The sequence below is a fragment of the Acomys russatus genome, chromosome 28 (genome assembly GCF_903995435.1).
Source record: "Acomys russatus chromosome 28, mAcoRus1.1, whole genome shotgun sequence".
Classification (NCBI taxonomy): Eukaryota; Metazoa; Chordata; class Mammalia; order Rodentia; family Muridae; genus Acomys; species Acomys russatus.
This window is the reverse complement of record NC_067164.1, coordinates 8746072-8770930: the sequence shown is the minus strand read 5'-3', so window position 1 is coordinate 8770930 and position 24859 is coordinate 8746072. Positions and strand designations below refer to the sequence as shown.

General features: G+C 36.4%; 1 protein-coding gene across 1 annotated transcript in view; it reads right to left on the bottom strand.

Moving 5' to 3' along the window:
- Window positions 1-24026, bottom strand: part of Adgrl3 (adhesion G protein-coupled receptor L3) — a 438014-nt gene extending 413988 nt beyond the window's left edge. Inside the window, exons 1-2 of the mRNA XM_051170906.1 lie at window positions 23932-24026; window positions 6872-7075 (exon numbers count right to left, since the gene is read on the bottom strand). Of these exons, the coding sequence (XP_051026863.1) occupies window positions 6872-7075; window positions 23932-23986 (259 nt within the window). The 5' untranslated portion in view covers window positions 23987-24026. The remainder of the gene's footprint in view (window positions 1-6871; window positions 7076-23931) is intronic.
- Window positions 24027-24859: the final 833 nt, after the last annotated feature.

The following is a 24859-nucleotide window of genomic DNA, read 5'->3' as shown; positions in this document are numbered from 1 at the left end:
AAACTTGAAGTACATAGCAAGACTTTCTCTGGAACCCTCCCTAAAATGTGAGTGACAGGAAGAATAATCGAAATAGAGGAAAGGATGCCAATCCTATTGTTTATAAAGTTTAGTTGCCGAACTAAAAGGGACTCCTGATGCAGGACCTTCCAACCAAGAAAGGTAATGTCTGACAAAGGTATAGGGGGTGAAAGGCTATAGCCGCTATAGCAAATTAACGAAACTCTCCATATTTGTTCTTGGCTAATTATGATTTTGTACAGTGATGACACTTCATGTTCAAGAATACCACCAAGCCACTGAAGCCAGGCATAAGGTAACTGAAGAACATAGTTGCTGGGATGTGATCTCAGTTAAGAAAAATAGTGCTGTCTGATGTTAAGCCTTTTCTTATTAACACTCTGGTTTTGGTTTTTTTGGTTTTTGTTGTTGTTGTTTTGTTTTGTTTTGTTTTGTTTTTGTTTTAAAGCATTTTGTATGAACCTGACAATGTTCTTCATTTTTCTCAGGATCTACTACCTGCCCTATCAAGTTAGTGACTTTGTGGCATACAAATGGAACTAGCTGGATTCCCAACTCTTGGTGTTACAGGCAACACAGCAAATGACCTCGTGTTCCGCTTACCGTGCTCACTTCACTCATTTTAACACCCCTCGTGTAAAATTGTGTGAGCTTTGCAAGCACAGATATAGACTAACAGCTCAGCCAAGTACTGCCTTTGTGAGCAGACATTTTATTTTTCAAAACTTCCTAACCAACAAGAACATTAACCATTTCCTTTAAGATAAAGCACCATTTTACTCTGTCGTCCAGGGACAAGCTAGATTAATACTCAGTTTTAATTAGGCAAGAGATTAATCAACGTTCATTTCTGAGGAATTCTCAAAAGACATGTGTAGATTACTTTTGATTATTATTCTTCTTGAAGTGATATGTTACATGCTAAATGAGAGCAAATATGCGCAGAAGAGGCTCGTCTTTCTCTCCAGATTTTGACTCGGAACACTGCACCAAAACAAAACAAAAACAGATACTAAATATATCGAATAGAGGACAGAAATGCTCAAAATTCAGACCTAATTTTGGCAGCCTTGTATCCCTGCCAGGTGTTACAGGGGAGTAAAGGAAAGGCAGAGTGAAATCCTAGCAGATGTTTTTTGTGTCCCAGGATATCTTATCATTCCTGTCCAAAACAGTGCTATTAAAGAACAGTGCTGTCTTTCTTGTATTTTTTTTTTAATGTGAGTGACTTTGTTTGGTCAGCGACTTCATCGTGGCTTACTAATGTTATCATCTATACTTGTCTCCCTTATGTCATAAAATGGAGAACTGCTCATATTTAGTGGCTTAACCAGAAGCGCTCTTTGTCTTTCTTGTGTTTTCTCTGACTTAACAACCACAACGAATCCTTAAATATTATTGATTGGACCTCATTGTCAATACTTGTTGTCCCAGGGATGTTGCAATAGCTCTTAGGGCTTCTTGGATGCTATGCACTGAGCTACACCTTCATCCCTGTTTCTGTGGACATTTTCTCCACTGGACACTCCTTCCTGGAGTCCAAACCACCAACTCATGTTTCTTATGAGTCAATATAGCTCTCCATCTTGTCGTGAATCCATCCTGTAGTGTTTTTGTTTTATTTTTGTTGTTGTTCATATTTATTCTTAATGTGATATTCCTTGTTTAATTCTTCCAATATCCGCCTTTTTGCTCATTGTCATCTGAAAAATGCAAAATTCCTCATAATGTAATATCATGGTTTTTCTGATTAGATCCTTGCTCCTTTTCTCTGAATTATTAGAGAATGATGTTAGAAAACTATCATTTGGATTTGACCTCCAACCACACTGAATGCAAGACTTTGTGTTTATATCAGCGTCTTTACGGCTGTGCTGAGGTAACTATGACTTGTCTGTCAGGAGGCAGTGTAGACACATTTCATCTGCAGGACCAAGCGCTCTGATTCAGCAAAACAAAGGAGGTAGTCCCTTCTCCTGACTCATTGTACTCAACGCTATTTGCCTCAAATGTCCAGGGAAATATTAATACCAGGAGACAACAGACAAGTGCTACTGTCTAGACCCCCGGCGTAGTTGAACTAAGAGGCAAGAAAGCAAGTGGCAATAGCCTGAAGCCGAGAGAGGAAAAGTGTATTATCAGAGATGATGTCACAAAAAACAGTGAGGAATAGGAGAGCTTTTTGAAGATAAAGATTATTAAACACGGTCTCCACATTTAGCATCCTGTCAAACGCATACACAAACATGCAAATTTATCTTAAGTATTACTTTTTAAAAGAGATCTTTGCATGCTTGAGTATACACAGGAAGGGCTGTTCGAAAGCATTCATTGCATAACATTCTTTGTCAAGGAGGCAGAAGACTCAGTATAATAGTCCTGTTCCCAGATCTCCTCTGAGAGGTCTATGTGAGCAGTGGATGGTAGTTAATACAGAAACAGCTAGTCACATGACAGAGAATAAATGTCAGTGTAGTGATCAGCTAAAATGGGGCATCTGTATTATCACCCCCAAGGCTCAGAGAACATCACTGGAGAGGTGACAGGAAGAGTGTAGAAGAGCGGATAACAGTGTATCTTCAGGACATGGCAGGACTGTACTCATGAACCCATGCACTATGGCTGCCTGCAGAAGATCTGATTAACATAAGCCTAGTCAATAGTCTATCTTCCTATAAACCGCCATCAATAATGTAGGAGATGCTTTTGGGAGGGGGAGGGGTCAGTCAGTTTCCTGCGATTGTCAGGCTCTTGATAGGAACACCAAGTCCAGTGGATGGGTGGCCCATACCCAGGAGTTTATCGGCAGCATAAATAATACTGGACAAACTGTTTCAAAAAGAAGAAGTGAAGTTGGTGGGTAAGACAGTGGTAGTAGATATGGGAGGAGTAAGAGAAGTAATAGGTGGTCAATGTTGTCAAAGAATATTGTATGCAATTCCCAAGGAATTAATACAACTATTTTAAAGCATGTTAGCCTTCCTTTATCCTCCAGGGAATATTTTTATACATGGAATTTGGTTGGGATTGACTTAAAGTTTTCTTCTGTGTGCGCCATGTGTATACGTGTGCGCGCACGCGCACACACACATTTTCTTACAATACAGTGCATTCCTGATTTCTGTGAATCCAAACATTCATTAGCTTTTAATTTCTATTAACTCTAAAAAGCCAAATAAATTCAAAATGTCATTTCAAAATGATGGAAATGACTTTGCTCTGTTGGCACTGTTGGGCTTCTTGAGTTTTTACTTATTTGTTTGGTTATTTATAGAATAAAGCTGAGGTTAGTGTCAAGGCTCAATGAATTTTATTTCTAAACCACAGAGTGATCACTTTAATAGTGGCCTTCATGGTTTTAACTGTTTTCTGAGGGAGATATTTTTGTAGCATCTTCACCCTGCAAGAGTTTGTTGTTTTGTTTTGTTTTTCCTTTGAGAAACACAAAGGGCTAAGGAGGGAACTTGAATTGCCTGACATTTTATTATTTGAATTCTGCCATGTCGTTTCAACTTAAAGAGCTCAAGATGATATGAATCTCTTACTTCTATTTCATTTTTAATACCAATCTAAGCACTCTAGCCGTGTGTACTCTCTTGACTACGGGGGAGGATTATGCCCCTGTAATATTTACTTCTTCCTCTTCACTCTTTCTGTGGAAAACATTCTCAAATGACCTTCAGTCTTGCTGTCTCACTGAAAGATTACTTTCACAGGACAACGACTTTGTAAACGCATCCCAAATCAGAACAGACTTATGTGATTTTTCACAGGTCCCTTTGTGTCCCTCAGCATTTCCTCTCCACTTAGGAGCTTTCATGCAATCTCCAAAGCACCTCCTTGTCGTCACTGTTTAAAATAGAATACAGTACAATTCTTCTCTATTCCTTTGTAGAACTGTGTGATTTAAAACCCTCCACCACCTTGCATTATGACATATATATGTCAGGAATTAAAAGCTAATGGTATAGAAAAGACTTATGAAACAAATAAAACCAATAAATATTGGGGGCTATCTAAATATAAATAACTCCTTTTTCCCCTTTGTTTCTCGAGACAAGGTTTCACTGTGTAGTCTTGGCTTTCCTGGACTCACATTGTAGACCAGGCTGGCCACAAACTCACAGGGATCCACCTGCCTCTGCCTCCCAAGTGCTGAGTGGGATTAAAGGCATCTGCCACCGCTGCTCGACAGATACCTCTTAAAGAGAGTTCTATACTAAGTAAACACATTTACTATATTCTGAATTTTTACCAGATGATAAAACTGCAAACCAGAGTGTGCATGTGTTGATTTAAATACCTGTAAGTTTTATAAATAAAATGTAAACGTTATTTCTTCATAATGCTTTCTAGACATTTCCATGATAAGGGTTAGCTGGAGTCGTTTAAAGGACATTTGTTTGAAGTACAATACAAATCAAAACAAAATGATCACTAACTTTTCATCACCACTGATGCACTTCGTGTGTTAATGAAATGTGCTCAATTCAGAACATGGCACATCTGAAGGGGTAACAGCGAAACATGGAGAATGTTTACTCTACATTGCCCTTAAATCTTTGCAACACATTGAATGCGCCTCTCCAAGTTTCCTGCTGTGGACCCTGACATCACCACTGTCCCCACTCACACCTATCAAAAAGAAATGATAATTTGAGTGGACAGATTGGAGCGCATTGGTGAAACAAGGTGACTGAGGGCACAAAGCCATTGTGAACACGATGTTCTCTACACTGCTACCTCTTGTGCTCAGGAGGACCAAAAACCTGAGTTTCACTGTCACTGGTCTCTTAACCCTGCCATGGATTAATGATGTACCTTTCTCAATCCCTGTACTGCAACCAAGTATTTTGCCTCTTTTTTTTTTTTTTTGCCACAATGGGGGCTGAGACATTAAGCATAGGTAACACAGTGGTGTTTACTTCTCCCCTGTATTTCTTTTTTTTTCCTTTTTTTATAATTAATTTCTTCAAATTACATCTCAGTTGTTAGCCCATCCCTTGTATTCTCCCATTCCTCCCTCACTCCGGCTTTCCCCCCATTCCCCTCCCCTACGTCTGTGACTGAGGGAGACCTCCTCCTCCTGTATATGCTCATAGGGTATCAAGTCTCTTTTTGATGACCTATTATCCTTCCTCTGAGTGCCACCAGGCGTCCTCATCCAAGGGACATGGTCAAATATGGGGCACCAGAGTTTGTGTGAAAGTCAGATCTCCTTCTTCACTTAACGGTGGAGAATGTCCTGTCCATCGGCTAGTCTGGGTAGGGGTTCGAAGTTTACTGCCTATATTTTCCTTGACTGGTGTCATAGTTTGAGGAGGACCCCAGGGCCCAGACCCGCCTGTAGTTTTCCAGGACCCTCTGGATCTTTCTATTTCCTCATTCTCCCAGGCTTCTCACACCTAAAGTTTCAATAGGATGTCCTCCCCTCTGACCTACTTTCCTGATAGGTAAAGTTTTCCATGGGGACTTACCCCTTGGGCTAGTGTCTCGATATAAGTGAGTATATACCATTTAACTCTTTTTGCTTCTGGGTGAACTCACTCATTATGATAATTTCTAGTTCAATCCATTTGTCCACAAATTTCGGAAATTCCTTGTTTTTAATAGCTGAGTAGTATTCCATAGTGTAAATGTACCACAGTTTCTTTATCCATTCTTCTACTGAGGGACACTTGGGCTGTTTCCATGTTCTGGCTATTATGAATGAGGCAGCTATGAACATGGTTGAGCATATGTCCCTGTTGTGTGGTAGTGCACCTTCTGGGTATATTCCAAGGAGTGGGATAGCTGGGTCTTGAGGAAGTCCTATTCCCATTTTTCTGGCTTTCCCTGTATTTCTTATATTTAAACCCCCTTCAAAAATGATAGAGTTGACGGGGTAACTTCAAATTCATGATTTTCAGCCAAAGATTTCCCAGAGTTTCTCACGCTGTAGCACACAAAGGTTTGAACGTTGTGTTCCTCAGGGAAATTACAGGGATAAGACTACTCATGGAGTTTTGTGGGGGTAAAAAAAAAAAAAAAAAAAACAAAGAAAAAAGAAAATTTATGTTATACATTATTGGGGAAAAGAGTATTTAATTTTATGGAAACATTATATGATGTTCCTCAGTGGAGCTTCAATAGCTGAAAGTCACTCAACAGAGTTGCCAACTGGGAAGCGAGATCATAAGCAGGTCCCAACATCATCAAGAGGTTACTAGCTTTTCAGTGAGGTTTTATGCTTTAAATGACTATGCACAATTCTTAACCAAGACGCTTTAATCATGATCTTTTCAAAATCTTGTTAGTTGCTATTGATAAGACTTCCCTCTCCCCCAAACGACATGATCAGAAATATTCATGCTCAGCTTTCATAGTCTTAGACATTTCAGTTGGTTAAACGGTTTCCAAAAAAAGGTAATTTGACGTTTCCAACAATAATGTAAAGTAACATTTCTAACTCAACGTTAATTTTTTTCTTTCTGTCTTTGTTTTGGGTTTTCTTTTTAGAGAGGGTCTCAGGAAGCCCGGGCTGACCTGAAAATATACTACATAGCTTAGGCTTGCCTCGGACGGTAATCCTTTAGTATCTGCCTCCACAGTGCTGGGTGACAGTTGTTTCTCACTACGCCAGGTTCACACACAACCATACATTTTAAACAAAGAAATTTCAAAATAAGAGTGTGGCTCTAAAGCAAAATAGGCATGCGTTGCTAAAGCAGTTGAGTCTCTCAGCACCCACCATAGGCCACCAGCAAACCTGAACGCAACATGACAAGATGTGGAAAGCTGCCTAGGATGCATCCTCTCAACAGCCCCTGCCCTGCCACCCGCAACCCTTTTTCCCCCACGCCGACCGCACCTTGGGCTGCAATCTGTGCTCCTGGGGCACCTGGTCCACGAACTCCTCTGGCAGCTCCACGCGGCCCTGGTCCTCGATGAGCAGTGGCGCGCTCCGCAGCTGGCTGCTGAAGAAGATGTCTGGGAGGGAGAGCGCCTCCTGGGCTGCGCTCAGCGTGTCGCAGTGGAGCAGCAAGGGCTGGATGTCTCTCATTGTACTTGCCACCTGCGGGGACCGCAGGGCGCACCATCAGACCCCTACTTACTCTGGCCTCAGAGGGGCCCATTAGAGGCCATCCCCAATGTAGCCCCCGGTTACAGACTCAGGCTTAGGACCAGCCACCCCACGCCCCTCAGACAAACCTAGGGCTGAGCAATGAATTCTTCTGGCCTATAGATTAGAAATGCTATATTTATTTGAAAAACAACACAAAAACAAAACCAAACCCTTCTCATCCCATTCCTCACATGATCTGAAAATTTTACAGAAACTCAAAAAGCTAGTTACCTATAAAATATAAATGTCTTCTATATTTTAATCTCAACAGTTTTGGAATACGAATGACGGTACTAATCTACCCAAGTGTGAAGTTAGGCACTGGCTACTAAGTTTTTACGTTAAAAAAAAAGCTTAACACTATAAAGGGATTTTGTTATTTTTGCCGTTTTATTTTGTTTTATTATTGTGCAGAGTTAAATGTGTTGTATTTATTTATATGTTTTCTGGTCATTTTGCCGACATTTTTAAAAAGATTCTGTACTAAGAGCTGTGATGGACATTAATACGAAAAGATATACATACATTTTTGCCACTCATATACACAGTGATTTTTACTGACAAATGTTGCATATTACATAGATGAATAAATATGGAAGACCAAGACAACAATGATAAAATAAAATTATACACATGATACTTTTTCAAAAATCGACACAACGATCTTATATTACATGCTGTGGAAAAAATGAGCTACCTAAGTACATGAATTTTTATGGTGAATTAATAAATAATTCTCTACACTAACTGTAATTAGTTTACTCAATAAGAAAGATAATGAAAATTATCTGTCAATAGAAATCAAATAACTTACAAAAGGGAAACACTATACTATATACATACATTTTTAAACATTACAGATTCATATTTAAAGACGCATTGTTATTCTATATGGCTGACATTAAACAATGAAGAAAAAAACCAAGAAAACCAATGAAGAAAAAGCACTTTGTGGTAATCATCTAATACAAGATTATATAAGAGTAATCTAATGTCTTGGTATAGGTGTTATTTGCAAACTAAGAATAAAACTACATTACTTCACAAGAAATGATACAACGTTTACAGAAAAATATAAAGTAATATTAAGATTCAGAAAGTTCATCTAATGGAAGATCCTAAATTTTATGCCTATAACACTGATATAAAATAATGATTTACATTTAAAATCAGCATAATATACATTATTAAAATATATATACCAAGACAGTTCAAAAGGCATTCTGATCAGCTACATAAATTATAAGTGTCAAAAAACATGTTTCAATTTTTAAAAGAACTTACCAAAATAAAAATCTCTAAATAATTGCTTCTTGTGATGTTTCATTGTACTGACAAGTTTTCTATTTGACTTCTAAAGCTCCCCTTTTTTACACCCCCAGTGATAATGAGACCAACTGTGCATAGCTTATGGAATTATTTACAAATACAGGTTTCTGACCATCTTTGCCACCGTTCTGTGTCAAGACACTAGCGAAAGTGTGTTATATAATGTTATGCTACAAGCCTCTGTTAGAAAAGATAGGGAAAGAGTTTATTCTCTGCCAAATTAACATATGGGCTGATATGGATTGATGAGATGCGAACTTGCTTGATTTTATTCATTCAGTATGTAAATATGAAGTTCTCATCAAGTATTGGCTCCTCTTTTATGTATAGGAGAGTGTGGTGGGCAAAGCAGACTACAAAGGCATGCAAATGGACCACTCACATAGCTATGGCCATTGAGACATATTGACAAAGAAGAAACAAATGCCATGTAGATATGGCTAGTCCTCAGAAAACAAAAATGCAGGAAACTATAAAGGCTATATTTGAAGCTTTAAGAAAGAAAGTCATAGGGGTAAAAGTCAAACAGATATTTTTTTTAAAGATCTGAACTTAGGACAATAACAGCAAAACTTACCAAAGTATGACAAAAAGTCATACTAATGAGAAATGAAAAAGTACTCGGGGCTATGGCAGGAGTCTCCTGTGTGGAACAGCTTTGAACTGTTTAGGAGCTAACACAGCTGCCTCAGAGTCTGTGGAAAGTAAGAATTGTTTGGGATGCCTGAGAGTATGCAACAGCCCAATGGGGGGATTCTGTATGTCACAGTCATGGTTAAAGTTTCTGTCTAGAATAAACTCTTAGGAGGAAAGAGAATGACAAGACAGGAAAAGATTAAAAAAAAAAAAACAAAAAAACCAAAAGAAGGATTTCTTCTGCAGTAGAGATTAAAATAAAAATTAAAAAAAGACCAAATCTACAGCAAGCAGAAAGTGCCGACTGATCAAAATGCATATGCAATAGAATCATCGTCACATGACAAATACAACTGTGGCTGGATCTACAAGAACGCTCTCTCTGTAAGAACCACAAGGAGTACATTTGAGAGCTAGGCAGGAAGCAATCAGGGATCTCACACAGGAGCCCATTTGCCAGAGAGAAGACAATGACTTCATGGACACAGTCTGAAGAACCAAACAAAACAAAACACAGAAAACAAGCGAACGAACAAAGCCCAGGAAGTTAAGATGACCCTTAAGTTGGAGGAAATGAGATGCTGGTGACCGTGATGCAGTGTAGTTCACACTCAATTAAATTTGCCACTCTTCAGGGTCATCTAAGAGTGGAAACAAAGTCCCAAATTTTAACTTTTATCTTTAAAAAATATTGCACCTACTATGCTTCCGAGAGGTAGAACTTCAAAGGGTATATCTGTTTCAGTTGTAACCACACACCAGTTAGTTCCCCTCAGAACTACTGTAAGATGTAACCATCGAAATAGCAATCACCTTTAAACATCTGGTAACCCTTTGGAATCTGACATGTAGGAGAATCCCTTACCTCACATGCTAGTATTAGCCCTTGCTAAAAATCCAACAGCATTCATGGGAAGAAGCTATAATTAGAAGCTTACACTGTCCTTGGGGCACAATTATATTTGAAGAAGAGAGATTCTTCCTGTCAAGAAAGTTGATACCTGTGCTGGCACTCTCCACCCACTTGTATCCCACTTTTATAAATTCTATATATTGCTGTAAAAAAAAAAAAAAAACACTCAGTTCCCTTTTGAAGCCAAGTGTCTTTAATACTTGGACACATGCTTCACATTCTTGGAGTCTTTTTCTTCCCTAGATTCTTAAAGAGAACAGGTACTTTTTCAAAGTCTCGATGAAAAATACTACCAACATGTGGCATTAACAGGTTTGGTTCCCAGCAACCTTCTCTTTTAGCCTGGCCCCTCCGACATGCATTTGAGTTCTATAGTTTCTGACACTGTTATATAAAATTTCAAGGTGACTATAGATAATGTTGCTTCTAGAAGAGGCAATAAAAAAGTAAGTGCACCATGCTCATTTTGTAACCTTCACAGAAACACGGATTTCATTCTACTTTTTAAGCTATTGCATAACTGAAAAGGAGTCATTGGTATAAAGTGGGGCATCTGCTGTTTTCAAATCTGCATTGCTGCAGCATGAACGATATCTAGTATTCATTATAAGCCATCCTACCCATTTCTTGCTATAGTTCTTGCAATTTAGCACCTCTCAGGCAATGACTCTCGTCATCTAAGGACTTTGATTCTGACTTCTTAGTGGACAATCTCCAGATAGTGAATAGTAGAGATCTGAACATTATTAGATCGTGCATATTAAATTTATGAAATATTCACGCCATGTTTAGCCTCTCAATCAAAGGACATCTTTACTTGAAATTGTCGTAGTGCTGGTTGCATGTAGACGGAAACCAGAAGAAATAAAAGAACAAAACAGTAAGTAATAAATAACATTCTCCTGATAGCAGTGTCAGCATATCTATACTATGTGTAAATTATACAATTGAAATATGCAACAGAACCAAATGTGGTGTAGAGTTCTGTAATACTAGCGATACAAAAGAAGAGTCAGGGAAATTGCGAGTTCATGATGACAGCAAAGCATGTGGAAAGAATCTTTTCCAAAATAATAGGAAAGGAAGAAATGAAAGGAAGAAGAAAGCATGGACAATGGGATTGATAAACAGAAAATAGGAGAACTCAATGTAATATACTTTCAGAAACCAACACTGACTTGTAAAATTGTGCAAGTAACATTATGCACACAGCTTGTAGAACATATGTAGGACTATATATTATTCAAATGCATATATGCAGTAAGGAGAACTAATGAAAAAGGCTGCCATGAGTTTGAAAGAGAGCAAGGAAATGTGTGTTGGAAGGAAAGAAATATGGAAAATGATTTAATTATATTGGGATTTAAAAAAATAATTCAATTAATAAAACCTGTTTCCAATGAAGGTTGATCATTTCTGGGTTGTTTTCTCTTCGGTTTAATCAATTACTTAGTTGCTTCTTTAAAACAAATATCAACCGTAGCAGTGAGCTTGGAACGTGGATAAAACTCTAGGCTGGAAAGCAATCAGAGGTTAAGGGTACTGCCTGCTCTTCCAGAGGTCCCGAGTTCAATTCCCAGCAACCACATGGTGGCTCACAACCATCTACATTGTGATCTGATGCCCTCTTCTGCAGGTGTCCATGCAGGCAGAGCATAATAAATACATAAATTAAAAAAAAAAAAAAAGACACTTCTGAGAGGAGTTCAAAGGCACTAACTAATACACGAGAGCCTATCAGGGGTCAAAGGAATTAGCTTTCCAAAACTAAGAATACTTCATGCAAGGCATTTGTTCCTGGTCTTTAGATTGTATTTCACCATGTCATTTTATTAGTTAATGAAGTATGAACCACACAGAATTTAAAACGTATACTATCATGGCAGCCTGTATGCTCTTGGCCTCCGATTATCATTTCTTATGTGTGAACTCTTTCTCATCCTTGTCTAACCCTTTCCTCAAACTATCTACTTATAAGAAAGCTCCTAATTCTCAAGCTTCTGAGTTTACACTGGTTTCTGGTTTCAGCCAAGTTATTCTGCAGTGCTGAAAGACAATGGCTACGGACTATTGTCAATTGGATTTCTAGTATTTTTTTTTATACTCTAAGGTGTGTAAGTAGAAGAGAGTTCTGGCTTATTCGGCTGACTGTCTAAATTCTGGTGATATAATACAAATTTCAAACACTTGTGGACATGAGGGAGTAGGCAACGTGTCTTAATAACTTTATTTGATAAATTTGGCTTTTTTCCAGAAGACATTTATTTTCATTCAAATTAAAACAAAACGCTTATTACATAGCTTACTCATTAAAGAAATGGCATCTAACTATAAATGTTTCTTTTCCAACTAAAAACACCTGCTCTTTTGCCAACAAAACACAAACAGATTGTAATACATGGTGACAAAACTCAAACTTTGGATTTTTTTCTCTCTAGAACACTGACTTCTTTCATCTGCTACCCTCTTCAGGAATATTAATTTGTAGTGTTATGTGTTCAGAATGTTATAAACAAACCATTTCGTTATAATTCTGTGCAGCTGTGGAAACGGGGTACACTTCTTCAATCACACTGCCATTTAGCCTTGATGTGTGGGCAAGATGAGCAAAAATGTTGCCTATATTATCAGAGCTCAGTGTTTTTAGGGAAGTCTGTCTTTCTTTGCTAAGTTAACCAAAACTGGCATCTCTGAGGATAGTTGAGAAGAATACAAATATTTTATATCTTCTTCTTCTTTTTTTTCACCTTAGGATAGTAAGAGATTCTTGCCACCTATTTCTCACCCCTGTTGTCAACACAAACACAAAACAAGTGCCTAAATGCCTGTTAAGGACACGGAAGATATGCTAACCAGCTCAAATGTCACAGTGATTGATTGTGGCGTGTTGGTGGTGTATTCATACTGTGATTATTATTGAGCACCTACATTTAAGAATCAATATATATATATTTTTTTTATCTGTGGCAGGGGCTCAACTTAAGCCTGCCAACAGCAACCCGTAACCTATACAACAGGGCTTTCACCGTGAGTCCAACTACCAGCTATTGTGACTAATATAAAAGGCTCCTTTCAAGCTATTGTGTAGGGTTCCTGGAGGGAGAGCCCGGTATCAGCCTGCTACTTCAACCTTTACCTATTATTTGACTTCTTTATGAAAGCATGTGCCCTTAAGTTTTGCATGTTTTCACCAACTTCACTATAAAAAGTAGGGGGAAAAGGGAGCAAAAAAGCACCATTATTGACTCTTATGGAGAACTCCAGTAAAGAGTATTCGTGATCTAATTGGGGTAGTACTTATAACTGCTATTTCTGTGATACCTCTAACAGTTTGTAGAGAACTCGTAATGCGTGGAAGCAGACTGTGCTTTCTTTTTATAAGTATGGGAAGGTTTTTTTTCACCTACATAATTTAATTGTATCTGGAATTTTTTTCCTGCTGTCATCTGTTAGTCTCTGAAGCAACAACAAGAGCAATCTGTTTTAAAGTCATCTAAGTTCAAGAAAAAAGACTGAAACGCTGCAGAATACTACTATACTGTTTTTATATTCTTATTTGATCAAATCAATGATTTCTCAAATTTAGTTGATAGAGTTAAGCCCTATTAACTTCATCTATGGCTAATGATATAAAAATTGACGGTCCAGCTGCCACATGGTATTCAATGCCCTCAAAATAGGAAGAAGAGAGAAGACAGAAAACTTTATTGGGCCCACAGTCTAATTAAAAGCCACATCTTTGTAATCTGAATAGCTTTTCAACACTCTGTAGGATTGTTCTGAATGCTGATCTAAGCTTAAGATGTTCATTAGTAACTCATTAAAGACTTAGCTACAGTCCAGTGGGGGAGTCTTAAACACAATGGTGGGATGAACGTGAGTGCAAGTGTGTAGGCACATAATTAGAGAAACTGTCACATATTCAGGGATTAAGAATATACAATGTGGTCACTGAAAAATACTGTTGCAAGCAAGTGACCCCAAGATGGTGTTGCATTTGAAATTTTGCTTATTCATCCGGTCAAATTGTTTTTCATTTAATTCCTAAGGTGTTTTTTAATGAGTTCATTCTCTCAGCATTAAATGTATAAGGTTTTGTGTGAGGCCTTGTCTATACATCATTTTATTTAGTCCTCAGAATATAACAGAGTTGTCCTAATTACCCCTGAAACAAGTAAGGGCACTGTGATTCAAGCTGGGTCAGGTAATGTACCTTGAACGTAATGGAATTTGAACCAGAGTCTAAAGATAGAGAGATTCAGATATCATTCAAAAGCATACTGAATTGCAACATGAAACCAGTTTAGATTAGAAAATAGTATGAGCTTTATTCTGAGGCTTCATGCAAGCAGCATTTTCTAAATATACTGGTATCTTTCCTGGTTCTTAAACAGATGGGTGCTAGTCACAGGCAGGACTTATTAGTCACCTATTATCTTTAGCTCTCAATTCTTTCCTACCAAATAGTGAAATTTTTTTTGGTATATACTGAACACAGCAGGCTGACATCATAAGAGTGCACTTAAGTTTAAATCTCTGCTTTATTTTCTGGATCCCCTCTTTTTGCTTGTTTGTAGATCGACAGGTGAAAAGTGATAAGAAGGATACTTATATTCAATACGTAGCCTTGATAGGAAAGCATTAAATTATGAATTTGAATAATTTTCTTGAGGTGAACTAAAAGAGATATTGTGACAGTTTCAATATTGCCCACAATATTGCCCACAGTATTTCCCCCAGGCTCATATGTTGAAGGACTGACTTTCTGTCAGCTGGTGGTGCTACACCTCAGATTCTCTCCGGTCCTTTTTCCCTGTGTGTCTCTCTGTCTTTGTCTCTCTTCTTCCTCCCTCTCTCCCTTTCTCGGTCTATTCTTGTCTGACTCTCCTGCCCTTCCCTCTTCTTCATTAACACCATGGGTGAGCAACCAGCAGTATGCTTGCTCTGCCATAACATTCTTTCTTTATCACTTTTACTCAAATCCATGAATCCAATCAAATTTGAATTGAATCCTCTGAGGCAAAATCTTTCCTTCTCTTTAGTTTATGTTTCATGTATTAGTCACAGCTACAAAAAATAAATAAATAAATAAATAAATAAAATAAAATAAGATTTCAATAGTTTTCAGGACATGGTAAAGAAAAAGTTTACAGAAATGACATTGTTGACCTAAAAGATATAATACAACTTGGAAATTACTCATAATTAAATTTCTAATTAACAAAAGAGAAGATTTTTAAAATCAAGAAGGAAATAATTTAGTCTCTGCCAAAAGAAGAGACTTTCTGGGACATTGAGATGAACATTCAGTGTTATTCAACATTTGCCTAGGAAAGAGTAACTGGAAACTTTGTAACAGTCAACGTATTATCACACGGTACAAGTCTCTTTAGAGTGAAACTTCAATAATTGCCACTCTTAAATTTTGTTACCATAAGAAGATCCTGAAATGATGAATTCTCTTATGACTTAACTGCATAAGTAAAAATGGAGGAGAGAAAAATTAGGTAGACTTCAAATTAAAATAAAATTGTTATGACTTAATTGGGTCAATCTAAGCAAAAACTCTCAGAATAGTCAGTCTACAAAACACATCAAATGTGCGTCTTCTATCATAGAAATATCATCTGCGCTCCTTTAAAAAGGATTCTATTAAAAACAGTTATAATTTAATAGTAGAGGAAAACAATTTAAAATTAATAAATCAGTGATCATTGTGGCCAGAAGCGTATGAGAGGCAGTTGCAGACCACATTAGAAAAACGCCAGTCACGATTGCTGTGCCTCCTCAAGATGGGCTAAGTTAGAACTACACGAGACCTACAGACAGGAGACCCCTCATGAACCCTGAAAACGTGGCCATGGCACTCTCCTTGGTTAAGGGATTCAGCGCTCCTTCAAAATACTAGACAGAATTATCAGGTGGCTCAGTTAGTTCCATTCCTACATATACACCAAAGAGGAAAGAAAGGACACCTAAGAGAAAACAAGCAGCAACAATGAATGTTCAGACTTCATGACCACAAGCAGCCAACTAATGAAATAATTCCCACCTCCACCAACTGACAAGGACATGTAGTCTATGCCTACAGTGAAATATAATTAGGAAATATAAATAATTAAGTAAACATACCTGTTAGATAGTAACAGCCTTTAACGGGCCGAGGGAAAAAAATCTGACAATCCCAAAAGACATGTTATTACATGACTAATTTATATTAAAAGTCTGGAAAAGATTAACCCATAGGGAGAAGAAATAGAATTTCTGTCTTCGCCGAGTCAAAAAGAAGAGGCACAGGGATGACTCTACCAGGCAAATTTTCTCTCTGGAGTTATTGTTGTTATTATAACAAAATAACAAGATAAAAATTAACTGTGACAACTGACATATCACTTAAATACACTGAACTTTAAGTTAGTTCTATGGTATACACAATATACTTGTGTTATATGTTTGTGAAAGGGATTATTATATTAAATATTTCCTCGTTGTAAAAACCATATTATGTTTCATGAATTGATATCTTATTCCTTTATCATGAAAGTCCTACATTAAAAAACTTTTTTATAGCTATGACTCTGAGAGAGAGAGCTTTGTTGCACAGAAATGAAGGAGAGAGGAATTAGTACCCCCTGACTCCAAGCAACTCCATGCAGGCTGTCCTTTCGATACTTCTTTCACAAGAGTTCTCCACCCTCCCCGTGCACTGATTCAGCAAGGATGCTCTCAGTGCTGCTTTGGAAGTGCTGTGCCACCAACTGGTGTCTTTCCATAAAGGCGAGTAGTTTTTTTCTGTTTGCTAAACTGTGTGTGTGTGTGTGTTATAAGAATAAGTAAGACTCTTATTGTTATCATCATCATCATCATCATCATCGTCATTTATTTTCCTATATGGTCTCATGCGAACAGGTTGGCCTCAAGTTCACTATGTGGCTCTGGGTTACCTTGAACTTCTGCCTGTTCTGTCTTTCCTTTGAGCTGCTGAGATTACAGGCAGGGTCTACCAAGCCCAGTTACTACATGGTGTGGGCCTTGAATCTAGGACCTTAAGCACACTAGGAAGTATTATTCTTCACTCTGAGCTACATTCCAGCCACAAATGTGGTATCTTGGCTTTTCTGAACATTTCATTATACTGCTGCGAATAATATCGTAACGTTAAATATTTATTTCTTATATTCCTTATATCATGTTTGTTATTATAACAGGCTGAATTTGCGGACCATTTTATACAAATTGTAGTGATGCAAAACTGCATTTTTCATGTATTTTTACTCTTCTAATGTATTCAGTGGTCCATAAAATGGTAACTATTTTAATTTCTCAAATTGTATCTGATCTAAAGCATACTCTATTATGTTTCTTTATGATGTTACATGCAATGGTAAAATAGCAATGTTTTTCCATACTAAGACATAATATGAATGGAAAACTCATAGTGCCTTCCATCTATAGAATTACATAGAGAGACCCAGAGTGTAAGATTTAATGTTAATTTAAAATGAGTAATATAAACTAAGTAGTCTAATTAAAATATTTTCACAATACATGACTACAGTAAAAACCCTAAGATTATTTATTGTATGTCCAGGTACAGGATTTTGAATTCACCTACATACCTACCCAACTGCCACAAAATTACAAACAAAGAAAATGACTATGGTGTTGGATGTTACTGATCGTATTTAACTGGGATGTCAAGGCAGTCAAATTTACACAAAATAGGATAAAGCAGAAAGCTAATCAAAAGTCATTATTCCTAATTTTTTTGTGAAAACTATTTATTACTCTGAAAGTGCAGCTAATATGTTTCTTATAAAGTGTTTCAAGTAGACTAGCTTACCTGTCAAAACACTGCATTTTTATATGTTTTCTTTGAACGGAAGAAAATTTATTAACAAACAAAAACAAAACCACACCCTACTACTTCCAACACTGACAAAATTTTTGTAAAAGCAGAGGTAGTGAAAATAAAGATGCAATTAATGGTGAAATGTAAAGATTATTCTCAGTTTATCAATCAAAAACCTGGAAAAAGTAGAACAAATTCCAGCTTCCTTAGAATGCTTCCTCCTTGAGAATGACTGAACAACTATACACATGGTCTCTCATGTCAAACCTGAGTGACGGTGCCACTGAATACCAAAATATCAACGATTTGATTAGCTGCTAAGAGATAGTCTGAGAGTAAGAATAAAGGAAAAAATGTATGCAATATGTCCTATGGCTGCTTACATAAAATTGCAAATTTGTTCAGCATTCTAATATTTAAAAGGAAAATGACAGCCTAAACAAGAAGAAACAATGACTATTATTATTTTGAACATTTTATAAGTCAATTAACATTAATTATCCAATTGCAGTCACATTCCAAGTCAACCTAAGAGATATTAAAATAATCTATATTTCAACCTCACAAAGCAATCATAATATGTAAAATATGAATGTAATAAAGTGAGATTTCACTCTCAACATGTACAGCTCCCTTAGAGATTATCACTGCAGAATATATAACATAGTCCCAAGTACAAATGCAAATGAAAGTCTTTTCAGTTGTGAAACTTCACATGGGAAGTTTTAAATGAACTACTAAAACTAAACCTGGTGTTTGGATCATACTGGTAGCTAACATTTTGATATTATAGAAAGTATGGTGAAACTCTTTAAAAATTTACTAATATGTATTATATTGGATGCATTAGCACTGACCTCACATAGCAATATCATGGCACACATTTTTGTGTACAGTGTATTTAACTATAAAATACTTAGAACATGCTACTCTTACCTATGCTGGCAAACATAAATATTTCAAGGATGATTAATTTCTAAAGATTGCAATATGAAGTTAGAGCTGAGAAGTCAAACTGACTTCACAAAATAAGGCACATCCTTATAGAAAAATATATAAGGCACATCCTCATAGAAAAATATAAGGCACATCCTCATAGAAAAATATAAGGCAAAACATGTACTAAAATTTAATTTTGGACTTGTCAATCTTTGTAATCTTATAGTGATTTAAAAATGCATAGAATAATAAAACCATATCATAAGTAGCATACAACTATAACATTTATTTTTAAATAAATAAAATAGAATATACAGAAAATAAATAAGTATATACACCCTTTTCTACTTATTAAGCACTGTTCATTATAAATAACTTAAACATAATATATTAGCCTATAATATAAATGAATACATACTTGTGATTTACTTTTAACAATAAGTAAACTTGCAATTGAAAAAACATGCATAATGTACTTCTAAAGTTTTAAATCCTTTTTCGCTACCTTTGAAGTTGCTATAAAAATGTAATTTCCTGTTCATCATGGTATGCTGACTGATCACATTTTCCATCTTCTTGGTTGTGACTCAGTATAATTGTAAGGAAAGTCTGAATAAATTAATAACTAGTAAATATATTTTAGCACCATGGTGACCTTTTCAAACCTTAAACCACTGGCACTTGAATGTAAATAGAGACCAGGAAAAGATTTCCTACTTTAAGGTCCCAAATTAGACTTTGATATCCTCCTACTGTCAATGGGAGAGAAATCCCAGGAGGTAGAGGTAATCGTACAAGGGATTAGAAATTCCCAGGCAACTCACAGAAACTCTGCCTAAAAGCACACTGTTAAGTGCTGGGGAGCTGGTATGTACAATTTACTTCAAGGTAAGTAACACATAAGAAAATGATGGAAGTCTTACGAAATGCCTTTCACTATGCCTGTCTAGATCACTGAAGATTGAGAGGGATTGACTAGCATGCTCAACGCTAGCATTCTCACTCTGCGACATCTCCAGCCAAATTCCCACGAAGTTTATTTTGATGCAGCCTTATAAAAGCCACGAGCTGGATATGGCTTTTCAACTTCTTCAGGTTTATATAGGTAGGAAGACTCTTGAGTAAGGGGACAACCATGGGAAACAGAAAAGGAGAGGTACAGAGGTGCACAGAGACAGAGACTGTGGACACATAAACATAAAACCAGAGACACTTCCTATTTACAGCTGAATAGATACAAACGTGTATAATGTGCATACATACCGATTATTTTTGTCTCCCTGTGAAAACACTGTCCTGACAATGTGGGGCAATGTGAATATTATTCAACTAACATCTATCGTTATAGGGATTTAGTCCTTTAGCGTAGTTCCTAAATTTATACATGTGTAGATCACACAAGAATTCATGCACCAATTGACGGTTATTTGTCAATAATTCAAAGAGTGATTGAAGTACCACTACATTTCCTAAGACTTTTATCTAGTTAATCAGAATACTGATAATAGTTTGGTGTATGTGTAAGTATTTTCAAATTTCTTACAAAACTTGAACCCTAAGGTTCGAGGAAAAAGAGATTTTGTTTTTGATCTTTTTTTTTTTCCCCAAGATTCAAGTTAATGGCAAGGATAATTCTGCACTTTGCTGGCCTACTGCTTAGGAGTAGACTTACTTCAAGGTAAATAACACAGGAAAATGATGAAGATTTATGAAATGCTTATCATTATGCTAGGAGTTATACCTTTTTAAATTTATCCATTGCTAAATATAACCCTGCAAGAAATTTCATCTTCCAGATGAAAACTGGGTTTACAGATTTTTAAGGTACTATAAGCTCTTGAAGGACGGACACGCAAAACTTCCGTACAGCACCATGTCTTTAGCATCAAGCACAGTCTTTATGTGACAGATGATATTAACTAGTGTGCACAGAAGGAGGGTAAGAGATCTACTAGGTGGTAGAGTTTCTTTTTTCAACATTTCTTGCTGACTTTACATCCTAATCAGTCTGCCCTTGGAATACAGACTGATAGGTAGGTGATTGAAATGTCTGCCTCACTGAATTTCCCCTGCCTTTCCAAGAGAGATGAGATACTGTGTGCTGTGAGCAGTGCCTTGATTGAAATTGGGTTCAGCTGGCAGCAGGACCTGTGCCAAGAATGCAGTTCCTGGGTGAGAATTCCCTGGAGTTGTTGTTAGTAGCTGTGTACCATCAGTCGAGGTACTTTCCCACTCAGCACCTCCATATTTTAATCTGAAACAAATCATGCTGATGATAATGCCAGGTAATAATAACAAAGCAATGGAAGTGTTGTTGTGAGGAAGACCCGAACCAATAATCATATGTTGGCGGTCACAGAAGCAGTAGGCATTACACCTGATTATTTGCTCTGAAGAAGGGACTTGCAATCAAGTTACTGTTAAGAAGTGTGGAATCCATTTTTCTAAAAGTCAACTTAACGGGACATCAAAAGAGTACAGGAGGGATACTCTCAGAGACTGTGCTTTACTGGGGGGAGAAGACTTCATTAGGTAACATACATGTTAGTTCTACCATCTGATGGTTCAAACTCTGCGGTATATCTTTGAGCATGGACTGGCAAGAACACTAACAATTTTTATTCTGCCATTTTTTAACTCTAATCAAGGGTACATGTCTCTATTTATGGATAAGATAAGAGCAATCTGGGCATTAAAGCTGATCATTAAAGCCTTTCCTGCAAAGTTAGGGTATCACACAAGCTAAAGAGAAGGTTTTCATTTTTCTTTTCTTTTCTTTTCTTTCTTTCTTTCTTTCTTTCTTTCTTTGTTTAATTTTTTTCGAAACAGGGTTTCTCTGTGTAGCCTTGTCTGTCCTGAACTCATTTTGTAGACCAGGTTGGCCTCAAACTCACAGCGATCTGCCTGCCTTTGCTTCCCCAGGGATGGGATTACAGGAGTGTGCCACCACACCTGGCTGAGAAGGTTTTCTATAGAATGTGGAAAATACACTCATATTTTCCATGGTTCCAAGGTTTAAAATATGAAAAATAGGAAAGATAAAGTTTATTTTTAGAAATCTTCAGTTATTTCTTGGAATGTTAAGGATAAACAATAATAAGGTGATCTAAGTAGCCCAAATATAAAACAAGATAATTTTGATTTTTAGAACACACATAAAGTAAGAATATTAACAATTTTAAAAGTATTTACTTCTTTGAGTTTCTGGTATTTATTCTCTCTCTTTGTCTTTCTCTCTATATCTGCCTGTCTTTCTCTCTCTATTTCCTCAGTCTCGGGTGTGTGTGTGTGTGTGTGTGTGTGTGTGTGTGTGTGTGTGTGTGTGTGTTTGCCTCAGTGTTCAGGTTCCAAAGCAAAGACCCTTCACCTATGGCTTGTCCATGTTTAGGGCTATCTGGTATATAGGCAGTATATGGCTTAGAAAGTCAAAAATACTGGTTATGAAATGATGACATCCCTAACATACCTGTTTCTCCTATTTTAACCAAGCTTTCTCTAATAGAGTAGTTTTAGAGTACCTTTCTAAACACAAATTTGTATATATTATTATATGTACAATTATGTCTTTCTGAATATCAACATTATATGAAATGCCTCTCATGGTCAGCTAATTCCTCGTTAGTATAATTACTAAAACAAAAGTAAATTGTGGGACAGACACATGATAAAAGAAATTAATGTGTAAAACTTTTTCTGCAGAACAAGTTGGATTCTTTATATATATTGTTTATTTAATTCTCAAAATAATTTAATAAATTATTTTTGATTTTTGACTCTTAAGTGAAAAGTATAATCTAAATGACTTTAGATATATGGATAGTTAGAAAAAGAATGTGTTTTTAAGTGACCTTATTTTTTTCTTGTTGCATATCACAAAATGTAGAATGTTTAAGTGCTGGGTCAAACAGCATTAGTAAATGACTGATAAATCTCCTTATTTAAAACATGGTGGTTATCTGAAGATTTTACTTTCAAGTTGAAAACTATGTCTGTCTTTTAGAAATTTGTTAGAGCTGAGTATACCAAGTGTGTTAGCTTTAGAGGAACGCTTCAAAACGCAGGAGTTAGTTTATGCCAGATTCATGCAGACAGCAGCATGACACTCAAGCTGCAGTTAGGAATATTGGCTAGCTTCAGAGACTTGCAGTGACAGTGAGTGTCAGAGGGCCAGTTAAAAAACTCCAAGGAGCTAATGTAACTAAGGACTCTTTTCAGGAGATCGCTACTCTGTAGTATTCAGAAACCCCATAAGCAGTGGCACATAAAGTCATGTCCTCTTACTTTGCTATAAAAACCATGAGACTATGGAGAGATTAATGCTTTCATTTCTATGTAAAATCCATGTTAGTTAGGAATAAATTTAAAACTGTGAAAAGGAACACACATAGAAACTTCAAATTACTAGTTTTTAATGAAATTCAATAAAGAATATTGGATTGTAAGTTGCACAAAATATTGGTTTGCATGTTGAATAAATATACAATTTATAAAAAATTTTAAACCTATATATTATCTAAATTCTCATATTAAGGTAAATAGCAGGAAGTCTACATAAACAATGGGATCTAGTCCGTCATGAGCTTCATCAGTACTTTCTGTAAAATTACACTTCTGCAATACTGGTATTTTGTTTGTTTTATATTTTAACGGGCGTGTGATGAGAATGACATATTTCTAGGGAGAGATCACAGTTTGCATTTTGTGTATTAAAGGTTGTATGCAGTAGTAAACAGCAACTGAAAAGAAAGCGAACTCTTCCCTCCTCCAAAATGCTCATTTTCCAACATTAAAAATATTTTAGGAACACACACATACCCAAAATTTATACTAAACTGTGTAATTCATGATTCAGGTGATTTTCTGTATTTTTGCAAATCAAAGCATAAAATATTCAAGAGCTCCATTTTAAGAAATAGACAAATCCTTTAGGTTCCTCTCAAATTTCAGTTGAGGACTTTAAGGATTCCCACTAAGAAGTTGTAGATTTCTAGCTCACAGTATATAATTAAGGCGCCTACTGATATTTGTATAAGGTAAGAAAAAGCTAGATTATATCAAATGGAAGGTTTCATAGAAGAGGTGGGTCTGTCAGGAGTCAGGGTGGCTGGAGGATTATGAAAAGTCAATGCAACTTACCATGAACCACAGATGCTAAAAGCATCATGAGGGTGAGGAGCTGTGGGGGCCACATGGCTGTGTCCTCAGGCGATACTGCCGCAAGAACGGATGCTCTGAAGTGAAACCAAATGAGTTTACTTCTGGTTCCTCTTCTGTATTCCAATATCAATGATTAAATACAAAAACACACAAAAAGAGAAGCAAAATTCTTCAAAAAAAAATAAACACTGATATCGCAAGTCAGACACCTGCAAGACAGAAGAAAAAAAAAAAAGAGAGAAAGAAAAAAAGAAAGTCTCCATTATCTAATGAAAACATTCGAAAGTTAGCTTCATGAATAATTGTTATACTTTGTATCAAACATGTTTATCTCTTCATCATTTTAATGAGCAGAGACATCATACACTAAATAAATAGGCATCTGAAAGATATTATTTATACATTTGTTACCAGTTTATATCCCGACCTCAAGCTAGTGTGAAATAATTCTGTCTCTACTGGACAAATTAATTTAAATATTCTAATGTTAATATGTAAATCAAGATTTAGGGAGCTTGCTTTGTATAAATATTTTCCCTCAATAAAATGTTTACTTAGTATTAAAATAAACATTTCCACTCAGCACCACTTGTGTAAATAACTTTTAAAAATAAGAGTTGAAACGCATGGTATTCTAAATACTAAACACATGATTTTAAAATAACTTGTTGCGATAACCGATTGAATATTTATGTTCCTATGAGAAGATACTCTTTACAATCCATTGTCTAAAACTTCAACACTGAAATTCAAGTTGAAGTACTGCCTAATCACAATTTTGATGACTCCACACCTAAAGTTGTATTCTCCTTGTTATTCTAAAGACAGTGAGGTTTGAGTGTTGGTCTGTACGTTTGTTCTTGTTTTGTTTTGTGTTGGGTTGGGTTGGCCACAAGGCCTTATGTAG